General features: G+C 39.5%; 2 protein-coding genes and 1 long non-coding RNA gene across 4 annotated transcripts in view; all 3 read right to left on the reverse strand.

The window, feature by feature from the left end:
• Positions 1–14180, reverse strand: part of LOC109475367 (teneurin-3-like) — a 43790-nt gene extending 29610 nt beyond the window's left edge. For both annotated transcript variants that reach the window (XM_019775976.1, XM_019775975.1), the window contains exons 1-15: positions 14002–14180; positions 13019–13152; positions 12637–12732; positions 12304–12399; positions 11815–11919; positions 11303–11413; positions 10859–10954; positions 10141–10236; positions 9658–9762; positions 8492–8584; positions 7833–7925; positions 3426–3530; positions 3001–3042; positions 2215–2363; positions 1887–1951 (exon numbers count right to left, since the gene is read on the reverse strand). In XM_019775976.1, coding sequence (XP_019631535.1) covers positions 1887–1951; positions 2215–2363; positions 3001–3042; positions 3426–3530; positions 7833–7925; positions 8492–8584; positions 9658–9762; positions 10141–10236; positions 10859–10954; positions 11303–11413; positions 11815–11919; positions 12304–12399; positions 12637–12732; positions 13019–13152; positions 14002–14141 — 1526 coding nt within the window. In that variant the 5' untranslated portion in view covers positions 14142–14180. The remainder of the gene's footprint in view (positions 1–1886; positions 1952–2214; positions 2364–3000; positions 3043–3425; positions 3531–7832; positions 7926–8491; positions 8585–9657; positions 9763–10140; positions 10237–10858; positions 10955–11302; positions 11414–11814; positions 11920–12303; positions 12400–12636; positions 12733–13018; positions 13153–14001) is intronic.
• The window catches only part of LOC109475363, a 65087-nt gene that overhangs the window by 39734 nt on the left and 7533 nt on the right, over positions 1–17820 (reverse strand). The gene's annotated exons all lie outside the window — the stretch shown is intronic.
• On the reverse strand, positions 16145–17740 carry LOC109475368. The gene is made up of 3 exons (XR_002140533.1): positions 17654–17740; positions 17409–17531; positions 16145–16303 (listed from the first exon to the last, which is right to left on the reverse strand). It is a non-coding gene; the product is annotated as an uncharacterized LOC109475368 (long non-coding RNA).

Consider the following 17820-nt stretch of genomic DNA (forward strand, 5'->3'; position numbering starts at 1 on the left):
TGAATTGCACAAGTGATTACATGTTAAAATAGCTTGAAAAGAGATACACATTAAAAAGCACAACATTGACGATTAAAATTAAATAGATTTAAAATTTTGTAGCTCAGGTCCATTAAAACAGAGGCGGACTATTTACAAATCTTGATTGCTGAGGCTTATTGCCTGAAACAGAAAAGGTTTCCTCAGTCTTTCAGTTCTGAACTTCGGAACGGAGATGTGGTTTCCATTTCTCAGGGACCGCCGTGTGCTCTGGTGTCTGTCGCAGGGCATCAAAGAATGCAAAGTGTGGCTGACATGCCGCATTTGCTTGAGCAGAGTTTTTGCTGCAGTTTCCCGTCTGTCCTGGAGGGTGGAGAAGGGGGTTGTTTGAGTACTGTTGCCGTAGGATTCTCGCCGCCCTTCTCTGTACAGCCTCAAGAGTGTTGTTCTGTTTTGTGTTACAGCCCACGTACACGACATTTGCATACTCTAACACAGGTCGTATCAGAGTCGTATACACAGTTTCCAGGTCCTCTGGTGGCATCCCGCCCTTCTTGAGCATGCGGAGAAAGTGAAGACGGGTTGAGCCTTTCTTTGCCATGTGTAAGATTTGGCTGTCCCACCTAAGGCTGCGGTGACGTTTGAAGCCCAGATACGTGGCACATTCAACAACCGGGACTTCTTTGCCTCCAAGTGTGAGGGGAGGTGGAACAGGTGGATTTTTTGAAAAGCACAGTCTCAACTCATAGGACTTATCCCCGTTCATAATCATATTGTTCTTGTTCGCACAGGTGTCAAGTTGCGTAGCTTCCTCTTGCATAGTTGTGTCACGTGGTATTCGCGTGAACACACACACACCCAGACACCATTCACTAATTAAAAGAACAGTCCCAACATGCACCCAACATTCTGCAACATACATTACAATACCCGGAGGTACAAAATCTACGATTTTCCTTGTTTTTTTTTAGATTCAAACAGTTAGTGTTTTGTACCTGCTGAACTTTTGTTCAAAAGCCCGTATCATTCTTCTTGGGAAATGATCTGTTTAGTACAATTTGTTATATGTCTATTTTTACCCTCAAACACCCGAACTTTTTTTGTGACGTTAATGCCCGAACGGGGTCCAAATGGACCCCTTTTGGTTTCTTTCAAATTTATATTCCTTTTTGCATTCTTTCATTGATCTTTGCATATATATTGGTTACACATAGTAAGAGGTATATTTTGGCATGATTAAGTGTTTAAAAAATTCCAGCTCATTATAATAATTTATGCAAAATGGGGTGAGGCCTGCAGGCATGGACATGGGGTTGACCTTTGACCCCATATGATTGTCAAATTGCCAAACCTCTAAAAACCCGATGAAATAATTTCTGACGTTGAGGTTACTTGGTAAACTGCATAATATCAAAGCAATTATGCTTGCTTGAAGACATATTGAGGACATCCGAACAATTTTGTGTGTAGGAAAGTGCAAATACATGGCTGGGGTCCGTTTGGACCCCAGACGGTCTTACATATGGCTTCCGTTGTTATTTTTACAAATTCGTGCCGATCTTCAAAAAATTTAGGAGAACTTGTAGAAGAGGTTTATCGACAAAGTCACGAGAGGAATTTTTTTTCGAACGAAAAAAAATTCAAATAGCATTTAAGAATATACGCCTGGGGTCCAAATGGACCCCGTTCTGGTGTTTGAGGGTTAATAGTTCTTAGATTTGACATTATGTTTTCATTTGTTTAAATATTTAGTAAAAGTATGGATTCTCAAACAGATGTCTTTAGGTGTTTTGTTTTTGCAGCTTATCAAACTAGTAGGTTAATGCAGTTAAGGTCTCAAATGTGGCATTTGTAAATTAAAAATAAGTAGTATTCCAAGTGTAGTGCAGAAACATCGGATTCCTTACTCATTGTCAATTGCGTCCGGACTAACATCTTCCTGTACACTTCCATTTTGGAACAGGAACTTAACCTGTCAAAGATGAAAAAAAAAAATATTTGTTGGTAACTTTGCACACTGTTAGTAGGGGTTGAAGACTTGCCATGAACCGAAAATAAAATTTAAAAAAATGTTAGAAATCGATTTAATAGGTTTCTGTTGAATCACTATGTTTGGTATAGAGTGCTTTCCAAAAACTGACTTAAACAGAAAGCTAATGTACTTAATAACAGAAGAGCTAAAAGAACTTTAATCTTATTCGTTATTATCTATGATAAATAGTATCATTTTTTAACCTGATCATAAAAGCTTCTCCCTGCTGCTTGTGTAATGTTGGTATCAGCAGCTGCTAGTTGTTCAAGTGGTGGTGCAGATAAGCACGCAGGATCGTCCACGCACGACGTGTCATTACAACAGTCCGGATCATCACAATCAACCAGCAAGTCTGTAGGAACAAGCATTACATTTTTCAACCTGTATTTACAACCTACATGTACATGTATTGCCACGGTTAGAACACCAAGAACACATGTAAGGCAACGTATGTTGAAGAGACAAAAATGTTAATCAACGCTAGGTTCCTAGACTACAAACGCTATAGTTAACACCTCACGAAGTTTAGGCGATTTACCTTTGAATCGCTTGGACATTCAGTCCCACTGTACATAGTGAAAATCTTCTGACATATTTGCATGAGGAATATATAAGGGGTCATCTACATCAGGGTATTTTAACTATTCAGTGACAAAGGCGAGTGTGGTTGATATTTCTGAAAATGCAATGATACTACTTTGCCTTGGAAATATGATAAAATTGTTACACTGGTACTAGCCTTGGTACTGAATGCTTTCCACTCCGAACACCAGTTTTCCATCAACGAACGTCAACCTTTACGCATTGCTTTGCCTGCCTTGTCCTCGCCTATGTTGTTAAATGATTTTTGCTATATTCGCTTTAGACTATGATAAATGGTTTCTTACGTGAAAATATTTTCTTTTACATGAAAACAGTCCTGACTGTATATATCTGTTTATACAGTCTAATAAATCAAATGAAATCAAATCAAATCACTGTATACTCACCACCATCATCATCAAGATTGTCAGCGCAGTTTGTCTCAGAAACTGTATGATAGAAAAACTGTTAAAATCTAGTTTCACAAATACAGGGCTGTTAGCTATTATAACAACATGCTACCATTACAATGTAAGTTACCAAACTGATCAACTTTCATTTAATTTTACCGCAAACTTTAGTACTATGCTAAGAATACAAGTAAAACCTTTGGATTCAGTTTATGACCACATTTTGAAGACACGATTGCTTTTTTACAAAGCATGAAAAACTTAGTAAACACAAACTCAAGATGAGACAGGTGCCCTATAGAACTAAGTAAGAATATAGTGGAATTCTAAAGAAATATTATAATAATTTGCAAAAAAAAGCACCAAAACCTGCAACTTTCAGTTGATTATGTTTTTGGTACGAGAACTGTACATTGACAAACCTGTTCCGCAGTATGTTCCTATGAATCCTCTGTCGCATGAGCATCCCCATTCTCCGTTTGTACGAACACACTCTCCATGGCCACTGCATGTTTCATTACAGGCATCTAAAAGTTTTGAGAAGAAGTAAGTTGTATTACTAAATATAACATTATACCAGAATTGAAACAAATCGATAAATTTTCGCAGGATTCGAACACCCCGTATCTCCCCTGTTCTATCTGCTATAGATTACATATGTTTGTTTGCGCCTTTATTTATTGATGAAAATACACAATTCGGCCAACAGGCCGCTTTTCATTGTGGTCATCATGCAGGGGAGAGGTTCAAGGGTCAACAAATTACTACAAAACACATAATGCATACATCAGACTTGGATACATGATTCTGAGTCTTAATAAATCTAAACAAATATTCATCATAACGTGGTACAGCTTATATACATACATAATTAAGTAAATACATAGACGTCAAAGCAGGTAAGTAGTTCTTGTCCGTCCGTTTTTCATTCCTGGTTTCTACCTCTTTAAGAGTCTCTTAAAGGAAGCGAGGGTTGGGGCCGTGCGTATGTCCACTGGAAGACTGTTCCGGGCAGTGGGTCCGCGGTAGGCTAGGGATCTTCTAAAGCTCTCTAGATGAGGTTTAGGAACAACTAGTTTATTGCTTGTGCTTTGTCTAGTTGACCTTGTGCTTTGCTCGCTACAGTAAGCAAACATCTGGCGCATGTAGTGTGGAAGTTTGTTGTTAATGGCTTTGTAGACGAGCATGATCTCGTGGTGTTTATGTTACATGCATACCTATCATATGCCAAAAAACAGTTACTCAAGCAACTGGATATGATTTTGAAAACGTCAGACGTTTCAGCTAGTATCCACTAGCTTTCGTCAGTGACTGAGAGACCAGAGGGGAAAGCAGGTTTAAGCTCCTGTCCTGTATAACAGGAGCTTTCAGACTAATCTGCATCATCTTGTCTTGACTTGTCTGACTTTTGTTCCATTTCGACTTCCAAAAATTTGTCTTCACTTTATTTGCATATCAATCAACAGGTTGTGTATATAAACCTGCTTTCCCCTCTGGTCTCTCAGTCACTGACGAAAGCTAGTGGATACTAGCTGAAACGTCTGACGTTTTCAAAATCATATCCAGTTGCTTGAGTAACTGTTTTTTGGCATATCGTATTACCTGGATGTCTAACCTTCATCGACGTATCTTGGATCATTACGGTAAGTTTTGCCTGAGCTCTGTGAGGGATCTGGAGAAGACCAGCAGGAAGATTGCAGATTTCCGGAATCATCTACGCTTCAGTCTACGCTGCCTCAAGGTAAGTATCACACCCACCAGCCTACGCCTAAAAACTTCCATCAGAGGCTTCAACGCCAACAAGATCATCTTCAACGCGGAAAGAAAGTTACTAAACGAAAGGGTAAGACAGATCAACTACAAATTAGACGGTCTAAACGCGAGGAAATCTAACCTTGAAAAACTACTGAGGGAGAAACTATCAGACGAGATTTTTGCCGAAACTAAAGAGTTCATAACACGCGGACAACTTGATCAGCACGAGAAGGGAAAAGACAGACAGAAGACCAAATTTGATCGTTTACAGCAAAAGAAGACTATTAGCGCAGCAGATAGTGACCCAAATTGGAGATCAAACAGTTCCGAACCCAAAACCACTACACAGGCCAAAACCGACGAGAGGTGGGTAAAAAACCTAAGTAGCCATACTCTCACAGAACCAGAGAAATCACTGCTTTCTAAAGGTCTAAATTTTGCAGTAGCACCCAACAAGATTCCCAGCATTGACATTGTGACAGAAACCGAGTCAGCAATTCGTCGGGCACGTTTACCACAGAGACAAGCTGAAGCCTTGCGCACCAAAGTAGCTACCACCCTGAAAGTCTCCAAACCCCCTGCTAGTAACATCACACGGGAAGAACGTACCGCTCTCAAAGATTTGGCTACCAATCAAGACATATTGATTCTTCCTGCAGACAAGGGCAGATGCACAGTAGTCTTAGACAGGGAGCAGTACGACAGGAAGGTACAGGACCTATTGGGAGACAAAGACACCTACATGCCCTTGAAAAAGGACCCCACTAACAAGTTTAAAGGGAAAATCAGTTCAGCTCTCAAGAAATTGCAAACTGAAGGAGTTCTGGATCGCCCCACCTACCTAAAACTCAATCCCACAACGGAACAACCCCCTGCTTTCTACGGCCTTCCCAAAATCCACAAACAAAGTGTCCCTCTACGACCCATAGTCTCCAGTATAGGCTCTGTCACCTATGAGTTAGCAGGTTTTCTAGCCAAGATTTTAGGACCACTAGTGGGGAAATCTCAGCACCATGTACAGAATAGTGCCGACTTTGTCAACAAAATCAAAGACATTCATGTAGAGGATGATGAAACCATCACTTCGTATGACGTGTGCTCACTTTTCACCTCCATACCACCCAAGGAAGCAGTGTCAGTAGTCAAGGAAGCCTTGGAAGCCGATGATACACTTGCAGATAGAACCAACCTATCCGTTGACCAAGTTTGTGAGCTACTAGAACTCTGCTTAGGATGCACATACTTTACCTACAAAGGACAGTTCTACCAACAAATGCACGGCTGTGCTATGGGATCACCAGTCTCACCAATTGTTGTAAACCTGTACATGGAGAAGTTTGAAAACAAAGCCCTCAGCACTTTCAATGACACTCCCCCGGCCAACTGGTTTCGATATGTAGATGACACTTGGTGCAGATTGAAAAAGAGGGTAGCTGCTGACTTCTTTGACCACATCAACCAGATAGATGACAACATCAAGTTCACACAGGAGCCAAGCCATGACAACATGCTCCCTTTCCTAGACACCAAAACTATCGTAGAGGAAGATGGTAACCTTCGTTTCGAAGTGTACAGGAAACCAACCCACACTGATCAGTACCTGGCTTTTGATTCCCACCACCCTTTGGAACACAAACTAGCAGTGATCAAAACTCTCTTCCATCGTGCAGACAACATTGTCACTTCAGACCAAGCCAAAACGGACGAACAAAGACACCACCGAGGTGCCCTGGCTAAATGTGGCTACCAAAACTGGACTTTCAACAAAGCGCTCAAACCTTCAGATCAGTCTAAGAAAACCCAGAAGTGCAAACCACTGACCAACAAAAACAAGGCCAACATCACTATTCCGTATGTCCAAGGAGTATCTGAGAAACTCCGACGGATCTTCCAAAACTTCAACATAGCCACTAACTTCAAACCTCACTCAACCCTCAGACAAAGACTGGTACACCCTAAGGACCGACCTCACAAGGGTACCAAGGCGAATGTCATTTACAGACTCAAATGTGAGGAGCCCAATTGTAACAACACCTACATCGGAGAGACAAGTCGACCGCTTAAAGTAAGGTACAAAGAACATTGCCGACCTAGTGCCAACGGCTACTCCTCAGCTATTTTCCACCACCTACAACACAACCAGGGTCACTCTTGCAAACTCGAGTCCACGGATGTCTTAGACAGCGAAGCACGCTGGTGGGAACGGGGTGTTAAAGAGGCAATATATGAAAGAATGTACAACCCCACCCTCAACAGGGAAGGGGGGCTACGGGTCGATCTTTCCGGCACTTGGGATTTGGCACTCCCAGCCCCGAGGACAGACAACACTTAAGCTCCTGTCCTGTATAACAGGAGCTTTCAGACTAATCTGCATCATCTTGTCTTGACTTGTCTGACTTTTGTTCCATTTCGACTTCCAAAAATTTGTCTTCACTTTATTTGCATATCAATCAACAGGTTGTGTATATTAAACCTGCTTTCCCCTCTGGTCTCTCAGTCACTGACGAAAGCTAGTGGATACTAGCTGAAACGTCTGACGTTTTCAAAATCATATCCAGTTGCTTGAGTAACTGTTTTTTGGCATATCGTATTACCTGGATGTCTAACCTTCATCGACGCATATCTATCATACAATAATGAGCAATTCCCTTATACATTCTGCAAATTAGGTCAACAAAGTCCGCATATACCTGTATACATATCAAATAACGTGCCAAAACCTAAAAACTACGCAAAAAAATAACAAAACTTACAATCCTTTATACATTAAAACTATATGCCACCCAACCATCAAGTCCATAGTATGTTTAAAGTTCTCTTTCTCTAAAAAAAAGATTTAAAAAAATATGCTGTAGTATCAATGAAAATCCACCAAGAGGTCGAAAATTTCTCTTGACCTTCGTTTTCAAAGAAATGCACAAACGCCATGACGCCAAATATAGTTACAATCCACTCATTTCTTCTTCAGTTTTGCTGGCCAGAAGTCGTCGGAAACATACAAAGGTCATGAAAACAAAAAAAAAGAAGTACATATTAATTACAATAATATAGATTTCAAATGTTACAGTAGTTACCTTGAGAACACTCTGGTCCCTTCCAACCCCGGTTACAATGGCAGGTTCCATTGATACAGGTTCCACGGATTCCACATACTTCATTGCAGAGTACTGAAAATAACCGTTCCACACATTAACGTTGTAACAGAATAATTCTACAGTGCAACAGTGTAAACCATTAGTAGTGCTTGGCATTTTCCTTCGGTACATAGGTTTGCATAGAGTAAGGAATAGGGAGAATGAGAGCCCTGACATACAAATAGGATGGCAGTAAATTAATCTAGTGTCACTCAATAACATATTGGTCGTCGTCCATGGTGCATCTCTTATATGTTTGCTACTGTCTACTCATTGTATTGCTTAGTTCTGGCACTCGTCAACATTTAAATATTTGTCACAAACGTCATTTAATAATTCAAGTGTGATTGCTTAAACCCGATACATGTTGCATGTAATTGTAAAGGTCTATGCAACATTATGAACTGTGGGTAACGGGAGCATGGCATTTTTTCAGTATGCAAATATAATTAAATAATATATGCAATATTTATGAATACATGTAAACACGTGCATACATTACTACAACTTGTATACCCTAAACTTTCTGTGGACAGATCAGATAAGCGAACATCATGGGGCTTGAATAGAGTAGATAACATCTAATAAAGTCAGCTCACATTGTCTACATGAAGGTCCTCCCCAGCCCTCATCACAGATACAATCGCCATCCTCACAACTTCCATGTTTCAGTGAGCAGTCTGCACACAGCTCTGACAATATACGGAGAAAGAATATAAGGCATAAAATTTATTGTTTATACATTTAGTTACTCCAGTTTTATTTCAAGTCGCACTGATGTTACCTTTTAAAAACAAAGAGCAGAGTAATCAAGAATGATGCAAAGCATACACTCAACTGTGACAGAAATATGAAGGGTTTAAAAATATCTACTAATGCTACATCAGTAAGCCCACTCGTACACACAGGGTAGGACTAAATAAATCATTTTGTTGTCTTCTAAAATGGTTGAGGTGGTAGAGCAGTTTTCGCCCTATGGGGATTCCTATAGTTAAGCACCCCGACACCTCGACGCGGTACAAATTATAGCAGGTGCACTAGAGAATCACGGGGTTGTTCAACTCCAAACGTTAAGCAAGTTGAACACAGTGTGAAGTTAGCCCAAGTATGTCGGATATTTTGCCACAGGGGCGCCCATTGTTCAGTGAACACAACCCCTGTGGCGAGAGTTTATCACAAATCACCGCCTTTGTATAGTGTCCTTCATGAGGGCAGGTTTGACAGATCAAAACACTGATAAGCCAAGGAGCCGTGCAAGTAAGGTCGCGATTTTAAATGGTATTTTGAACTTTGACCATAATCATTCTGTTTACATTTTCAAAGCACATCACGGAGTGTAACTTTAAATGCAGTCACTGTACAACGATCAGGCGTAACTCCGTGGTGTAATGTCGTTTCCAATTGATAGAAAAGAATATAAAGGCCTAAAACATATTTATGTTCACAGAATGATTTCTGTTTCGCTATATTTTCGTAGCCTCTACCAGGCTTGGGGAGGCGGCTGGAAAGAGTAGAAATCTGCCAAATAAAGGAGATAAGCATGGCGAGAGAGTTTGTCCGTTGAGAGAACATTTCGCCCCGAAATGCGGTGAAGCCATGCTGAATTTGTTCCAAAAAAAATGTCGGCCTTTCTAGTATTTTCTTCCTTTTTTTCAGAAGCTAACAACATTACGAAGTGGATTGGCCTGTATCAGCTATGTATATTTAATTCTATTTACAATTCCACTCCAGCATGTTCAAAATATAATGACAATTTTAATCTTACTTTCAGAACAGTCCAGTCCTGTGCTCAGCCGCTCACAGCTACAGATGCCGGTTACATTGTTGCAAACACCACTGCCTGAACAGTCAGAAGGACAGCGGCGATACTCTGTAGACATACCAAAATAAAGCTTGTTAGCCTATTAGTACGTTATATTGTGTATGATTAATCTGTGTATCTTCCAGCACCCGATATCAGCCATGCTGTCTGGGTGGCCAATGTATTGCCTCGTTGCAATTGAATTAAAATAACACAACACACACAAAAAAGCTTCATGCCATAACAGGAAACTATGTATGGGATGAAACTAAGTTGATAGAATCAACATTTTTTTTCTGAAAACAAGACACACTGAGTATCTGTCTTCATGAAAGCAATGTGTTACAGTGCAGATACTAACAATAAGGAACTACTTCACGATGGTAAAATATGTTAGACACACATATACAATATGTGTCCTATCGAACGACAAGTAGTACTACATACGTGTATCACAAGCGGCGCCCTGCCAACCATGAAAACACCGACAGGTTCCTTCCGTGCAGGCGCCATTTCCATTGCAGTCAGGCGGAATGCAGGCTCCTAAACACAATAGATATAAAGCATAAATATTATGTTAAAGATGGCATAAACCAGAACTTTCGTAAGGTCACATTTTGTAGATAAGGCACATTACTCGGTGAATAGTATACAGTGAACTTTAAGTGCCTGAAATGTATTGCAGTCCGTATACGTACGTGGTGGCTTTGTTGACGAAGCATTGTTGAAAGGCTTTACACTGAACTCTACCAATCCCTTGTACAGATGAACTTTTATGGTTGATTATGGTGAATTTGGTTGCCCAGTGAGTGATCAATTATCGCTTTCTTAGTAAAGGAGCTGGATAGAAGTACTTATTATGATGAATAGCAAAGTTCTTTGATCACAACCTTATTTTTACAACACTGGTTTACTGTGCACCGCCAGTGACACTAGATGTTACTCGATGCATAGTGCACTTAAGGTGTTACATGGTTCACAGTACACCGTTACTTGGTTCACAGTTTTTAACGTTAACAGAAACATTTAACTGTGTTAACAAAAAAATAACTGCTTGTGATCCAAAAACTTATTCATTCGTGTACCAACCTGCTGAAATTATTTACGCCGGGTACTTATTATGATCTTTGAGAAACCATGTCGCCGTTACTTCTAGAAAAGTTACCTTCTTCACAAGCTTCTCCTTTCCAGCCGGTCTCACAGGAGCAAGTCCCGTTGATACAGACACCACGACCGTTACAGTCTCTAGGGTTGCAGTCAGCTAAGAGATTACAACAACGTTCGATTTTATAAATAGTACAAAAGGGTAACTTTTATTCCAAGACATAACATTATCAACCATTTGTGACTGTCATAAGCATATATCGGATATGCTGGTGATGGTAGTACATTATATTAATTTCTTTGAAATAATGATTTTGGGCTTGTTACGTACTATATATAGGTATTAAGAAGTATTAATGGGCGCTTGAAAATGTAGTTGCGAACTTACCAAAAAAATAGACATGAAAGATTATAAGAGGATATGTAACAAAGAACTAAATGATTTAGTGACCTGAAGAATCATTCTGTTTATTGCTGTATTTATCGGAATGAAAGCACTACTTACGGAGTTCACATCGCTGCCCTGTCCATCCTGGAAGACACACACATCTTCCGCCGCTCCAGCTGCCATGGTCGGAACAATTGTTCGGCGTTCCCTCACAAGGCACAGGCTCAACTTAACAAAAATATACGTTAAACATCCATTTAATACCAAGGTCTACAAATCCATTGAACACTCATTGAATGAGTTAGTGTCACTCAAACTTGATATTTCGTCTTCATGATCACGCATAAGATTTCCCAAATGGTGTGTGTGTCCTTTTAAATCTACCAGCAGGCGGTATCTTTAAAATTGTAGGTGTCTTCAATTTATGTAATATATGTTTCTGTCGTCCTATATATGATTAGTTAGCTTATATCCAAGCATATGTAGAATCAGCTTAACTATCTGTATTCAATGCGTGGTTTGCGTCGTGCATTTTTGTACATTTTATTTTTCTTGTACTCTCTCCCACTAGAAAACAAAATTTTTCAGAGCATGTTTTTTTTTCTGGAATGGAACAAAAGATTTCTTACTTTGTGAGCAATCCACTCCCTTATAAGGTGTTCGACAGTCACACTGGCCTGTTACATTGTTACACGTGCCTTGTCCAGAACAATCCGCTGGACAGGGTCGGAATGCTGTGTAACAACATGCAGCACAAATACGTTATAGCAATGCTTCGTAACTCTATTCCCTTGCAACATCAATTACATACTAAAGATGTTGTGCACTTGGAATGATTTATTTATTTATTTCATTTAACATAACTCACACGATTTCCGGCACACTTAGACCGTCGCAGTAAAAAAAATTAAATCCAGGATATTTATCAATCGCTGCGTTAGTAATTCCTATTTCCTGTCTATTTTTTAAATATCCTGGTGTTTAAAGAAATATTTGACCAGTTTCTTTAATTGTCTGGATAATGACGTTTGGCAATTTTCCTAAACTCACCAGCGGAAATAAAATGTTAACAACCGTTAGTTACCAAAGTTTCATTACTGCTGCGAAGTAACGACTACCTGTGTTACAACCGCTGCCTTGCCATCCGTTAAAACATCTGCAGGAACCAGAGACACATGCCCCGTTTCCATTACAGTCGGCAGGGTCACACAGCTCTGTATGGGATTTTTTTTAAACAATTAGCATCCGTTCCTAGCATCGATTACTCATTTCCATGCATATTTTATTACAGGAAATGTAGGTAAAATGCAATCTCGACATAGATTTTCCACCTTAGTGCATTCGTTGTTAGTACATGCATTCTTCGCCAAAAAAATATTATAGAGCCATGGGCAACATGCAAATAAGTGGTACCAAAGAAAATAGGGCTGTCGACAAATAGATGTACTGACCTAAGGAACAGTCATCTCCGGCCCAGCTTGCCAAGCATGCACAGGTTCCGTCCACGCATTCACCATGGTTGGAACAGTCATTTGGACAAGAAGCTTCTGCTCGCAAATATTATCAATAAAAAACAACAAAATAATTTAATCAAATAAATCAATAGAAGTATCTAACACAATTTCGTTTTGTTATTTATGACGTTAATGGATAGCAGTGACTGTAAAAAAACTACTTCTTTTATTTGACATTGTTAAATATACATGCAAGGTAATTTAAAATACATCTGAACCAAACTGAACACAAATGATAAATTAGAATGTCTTAACTATTTTTCCAGTAAAGTACACGTAACCTAGAGATCACTAAAAGCAGTACAAGAGTTGACTGTACCTGTTGTGACGAAGGAGATCGTTCCTTCCAATGTTTGACCAGCTCCGTTATAGACGGCAAAGATCCAGCTCCCTTCAAACGTCAAACCTGGGAAGTCGATGGTGATTGTGGCCCGTTTCTGCCGCTCAACGTTACTATAATAAAAGTTTCCAGTTATGCGTGATTATGCAGTAGTTTCAATAAGAAGATTAGCATACAATGTACACTTTTTTTAAAATAAAGACGTTTTTTGTAACCTTGTAACTGTTTGTTAGCGTCATCATTATAAATAATATACAAGAAGATATGGCTAATGTTAAACACCTAGTCTTATTATATTGATACATAATTATCATGTCATAGAGAATTCCATGTCATCGTCATTTCTTGCTTTAGGTCTATGAAATATTAAACACATTAAAATTTCAAAGGCGTCATGTGCTCTCCATAACGATCCAAAATGTATTTACAGTTAACAACGAAATTACACATTGCAACGTAGCTTTTTATGTGGAAATATATATTTTCATATTTTAAATTCTGGTGTAAGCTGAAAACATTAATACGCTATGAATAGACATATTAATTAACAGTATTTCAAAATTCCATAGTTCATATATATATAGGTACTTCATTCCATTTCTTTTAACTGTACCTAGATTAATCTAAAGTTCATCGTATGTAGGCCAATTTATACACAATGCGATGACAAAACGAGAGATGTAATACATCCTTGACACAATATTATATTACTATCAACAGAGTAACATTAGTATTATAATTTGTATCTTTATTGTTATATATGAAACTAGATGAGCTTCTTAGAACAGTTAGAAATGTCACCTCTTAGAAATGTTAGATATTGTTAGCATTACTTTGTGAGCAATCCCTTCCCTTAAAAGGTGTTTGGCATTGCCGGCTAAGTATGTATATGTTGCCACACATTGTACCCGTTATAAATATTGTAAATTGCAGTAAAGTTCCAAAAAAAGGGTAAATCTGACCTTGCTGATGAGGTCTGTACGACATCGTACATGACATGTGTCGGTCTGCAGCCCTGACAGCCGTACACAGCGACATGAGCAGGCACGTCACCCGGGGTGTCCAGCTCCATGGACACCTCTAATCGGGCTGACAGGTCCATGGAGTAAAAACCCAACTCTCCTGCAGGAATGCGCAGAGGAACGGGCTGCCCTGGTAGTACTAAAGTAAAAACAAACATGCATCATATGCCTTACATAGTTAAACTGTTGAGATATGGGAATTCTTTTTACACAACCAAAGAGTCTCACCTCGCTGACGTTTCGGTGTCTGTCAGACACCTTCTTCAGAGCTTCTGACTGGAGTACTGCATCTCGCCGCTATATGTAGCCGATGTAGGTGGCGCTTTTGCGGCGAGAACACTATCCCAAACGTGGCTTAGTTTGTAGTCAACCCCTGTAATGAACCGGGACGAGGGGGGGTACAAACTAAGCCACGTTTGGGATAGTGTTGATATAGTATATCTTTACATGTAAAGGTCCCCACAACGCAAAAATAGGTAGATATATAAAGGAATGCTTTGTTATTAGAAAAAATACCGAAACTTGTGATTAGCCCACTCGATTGTAACACTTTATCAAAGATACGCCAAAAAACAGTTACTCAAGCAACTGGATATGATTTTGAAAACGTCAGACGTTTCAGCTAGTATCCACTAGCTTTCGTCAGTGACTGAGAGACCAGAGGTGAAAGCAGGTTTATAAGCAAAACCTGTTGATTGATATGCAAATAAGGTGAAGACAAATTTTTGGAAGTCGAAAAAGGAACAAAAGTCAGACAAGTCAAGACAAGATGATGCAAATTAGTCTGAAAGCTCCTGTTATACAGAACAGGAGCTTAAGTGTTGTCTGTCCTTTATCAAAGACTTGTGTTATCCCTTATTATTTGAATAATTATGATATAGATATATTAGGTTTCATTCGACATAAGTTCTATCTTCTTGTTGTTACTCATAAATTGTAGTTTGCCATACATTGTATCATGTGCAATTGTCGTGCAATAAAGTTCTTCATATAACAAAAGTTTTACACTTGACATTATAGGGACACGGGACATTATAGGGACACGGGGCATTATAGGGACACGGGACATTATAGGGACACGGGACATTAGAGGGACACGGGACATTAGAGGGACACCAACATAATATATCGGCCGGCAAAGCAATATGGTGAATCATAGTCCTAACTATGATAGGTAGTATATAGTATTGTTATAATGTATAAATTCCTAGCAATTAGCATTAGAATATAGCGTTCCAGCATGTAATACTCATGTTTTGCATACTGCATTTTCTCTTGTACATTTAGCCCATCTATGCAAGAACATGCAATGAAGATTCATATCAATTATAAGACATCTAGAAATTTATTTTTTCTTTGAAAAAGCCCATAAAAATAAGGTATATGATTCAAAGAAGGAACTGTTTGAAAATTATTTTTAAAAATCGTCAATAAAACAGCCCGTTTAGTTAAGGTTGATTGAAATGGAAACTGGGGACGCCAACACGGCGATCATAACCATCCACTGTGTTGTAATTTTTTGTAGTCTACGGAAGGTTTCAATTGGTTGCTGCAGAAAAGTAGAATTGGGGCAAGTGGACCTCATATTATGTCAGAAAAGACGCCATCGAGTGTAGTCCATTTGATTTCCATAAAGTCTAGTCATTTCCGGGTAAAAGAGATTCAGAGAAAAAAAAACGTATCCAGAACCGTCCTTATTTAGTTCTATGCCTTATCCTAAGCCTTAGGCCACATTTCATGTTTGTATGAACGAAAAAATTACCAATTTATATGAATAATATACAGAAATAGTGCCCATGATTATTAATGAAAAACTTTTCTGTGTTTTTTTATATGTTATATCGTAACTTTCGTTCCCAAAATCTGCCCGGGCGGACCCCGTGTGTGAATTGTGACCTCAGAATTAGGCAAGGATCAGGCATGTTTTTTGAAGTTTCCACTTTTACACGTAGATTTGCCCAAGGTATGCTTCTGGCACGTTGCCTAGGTATCATTTAGGACGTGGCACGTCCTAAATGATACCTAGGCATGGTTCTCGATAAAGGGTGGTTGTGTATACAGTAGGTCAGTTATTTACCTGTCGGAGGTAGGGTAGATGGGTGTGATGGCAACGGTGTTGTTGACGGCAGTGATGATGTAACTGCCGGCGTACCAGGCACGGTCTCGGTATCAGTAGCGTCGGTGGGGACGTCCGTGGATCCACCATTGTCAGCTTTGCCGGCACGGCCGATGACGAAAATAACTAAAGTTTGAAACAAAATTATATCCATGTACGAAATCGAAAGGTAGCCTCCCGTACAGGCCTTTTTGGCTGGAGGAAGTTATTATACTGCATTTTGTACAACTTTCAACGGATTCTTTTGGCGGCCATCCCACAACCAGCCGCCCAGAGTGGCAGGTACAGGGCAGACAGTACTATTAGGTCTGGCCATAGGAACACATGCTTAAATACACTATTAGAAGTCGTCATGAAAGTACTTGCCCATACTTCAATCTCATTTTTTTCTGCACCAGGTAGCCACAAGGGTCTAATTCCCCAAAATAGAAAGGAAACAGGGGGTCGACCATCTCAAATTCCCGCCACCACAGCTGATGATAGTAACAAAACCTCAACTCTGACCTAATTTGTCATGGTATCCATCCGCCTGGCCAGACAAGACCTAACCACTCACATCTGTCATTACACCCACTAAACCTGACCAAAGTACGAACGTTTAGACCCTACCTGTGCCTTCCAGCCCAAAAATCTCAAAAATGGACCAAAACTTTCAAGAGAAAAAAAAAGGATTTTTAAAGGTATCAACTAGGCACTACACCCACTCTACTGCGCAACGCAAATGTGGTGTCTGCACTACAATCCTTCTCTGAGCGGCTGGTTGTAAGATGGCTGACAAAATAATGCGTTAAAAATTCTAGAAAACTTAGTATCAAAACTTCCACCCGCCCGGAGGCCTGCACAGGGAACTAATCTAAAGGCAGGCAACCTGCATACAACCTGCAGCAATTCTGATTGTCCTTATGGATGATAGACAGACAGAGCTACAAATTTTCTCGCTGAATTATTAAAGGGGACAGATAGTATTCTCCAGTCATAAACAATGAGAAAAAGGGGTCAGGTTTGGAAAAGAATCGTTCCAATTCACCTGCAGCGAAATCTACCTGTAGTGCGATAGTCGGTTTAATAACCAGTAAGTATCACCCTTAGGAAAAGTGCCAGACGGTCACTGAAACTTAATTTGGTGAAACACTAGTTGTTTGTAAAGAAACTGGCTAAACAATGATTTGCAAACGTAATTAAACGATGTACAAAATAGTTGGATTCTAGCAGGATAAAAGCAAAAACCAACCTATGATTGCAATGAGCCCGCCAAGGAGCAGAAAAAACAGAACACTCAGAACGATTGTTGCAATTTTCCATCCTCCGGTACGGGATGTCGATGTCTTTTTCGATGCAAAATCCGCCCGACGACCTTTTAGAAAAGAAAAAAAAACGCATGAAAAGGTATTCTATAAATTTTGTCAAAACAAAAACAACAACGAAAGTGCACCAGGTATATTTTACATAATATTGTGCAAAAGTAAAATAAATTACCTGTATTTTTATCCAAGGCACCGATGTCTGTTTCATGGAGAGAAATTTCTTCTGGTTGTTCAGTAGGGATTGACATGGTTTATGACTGAAAACAAGATCAATCTATTGATTACTTTTAATCATAGTCAATTCAAAGTTGTTTTCTTCAATGTAACATTTAAAGGGGG

The sequence above is a fragment of the Branchiostoma belcheri genome, unplaced genomic scaffold (genome assembly GCF_001625305.1).
Source record: "Branchiostoma belcheri isolate BF01 breed outbred unplaced genomic scaffold, Haploidv18h27 scaffold335, whole genome shotgun sequence".
Classification (NCBI taxonomy): Eukaryota; Metazoa; Chordata; class Leptocardii; order Amphioxiformes; family Branchiostomatidae; genus Branchiostoma; species Branchiostoma belcheri.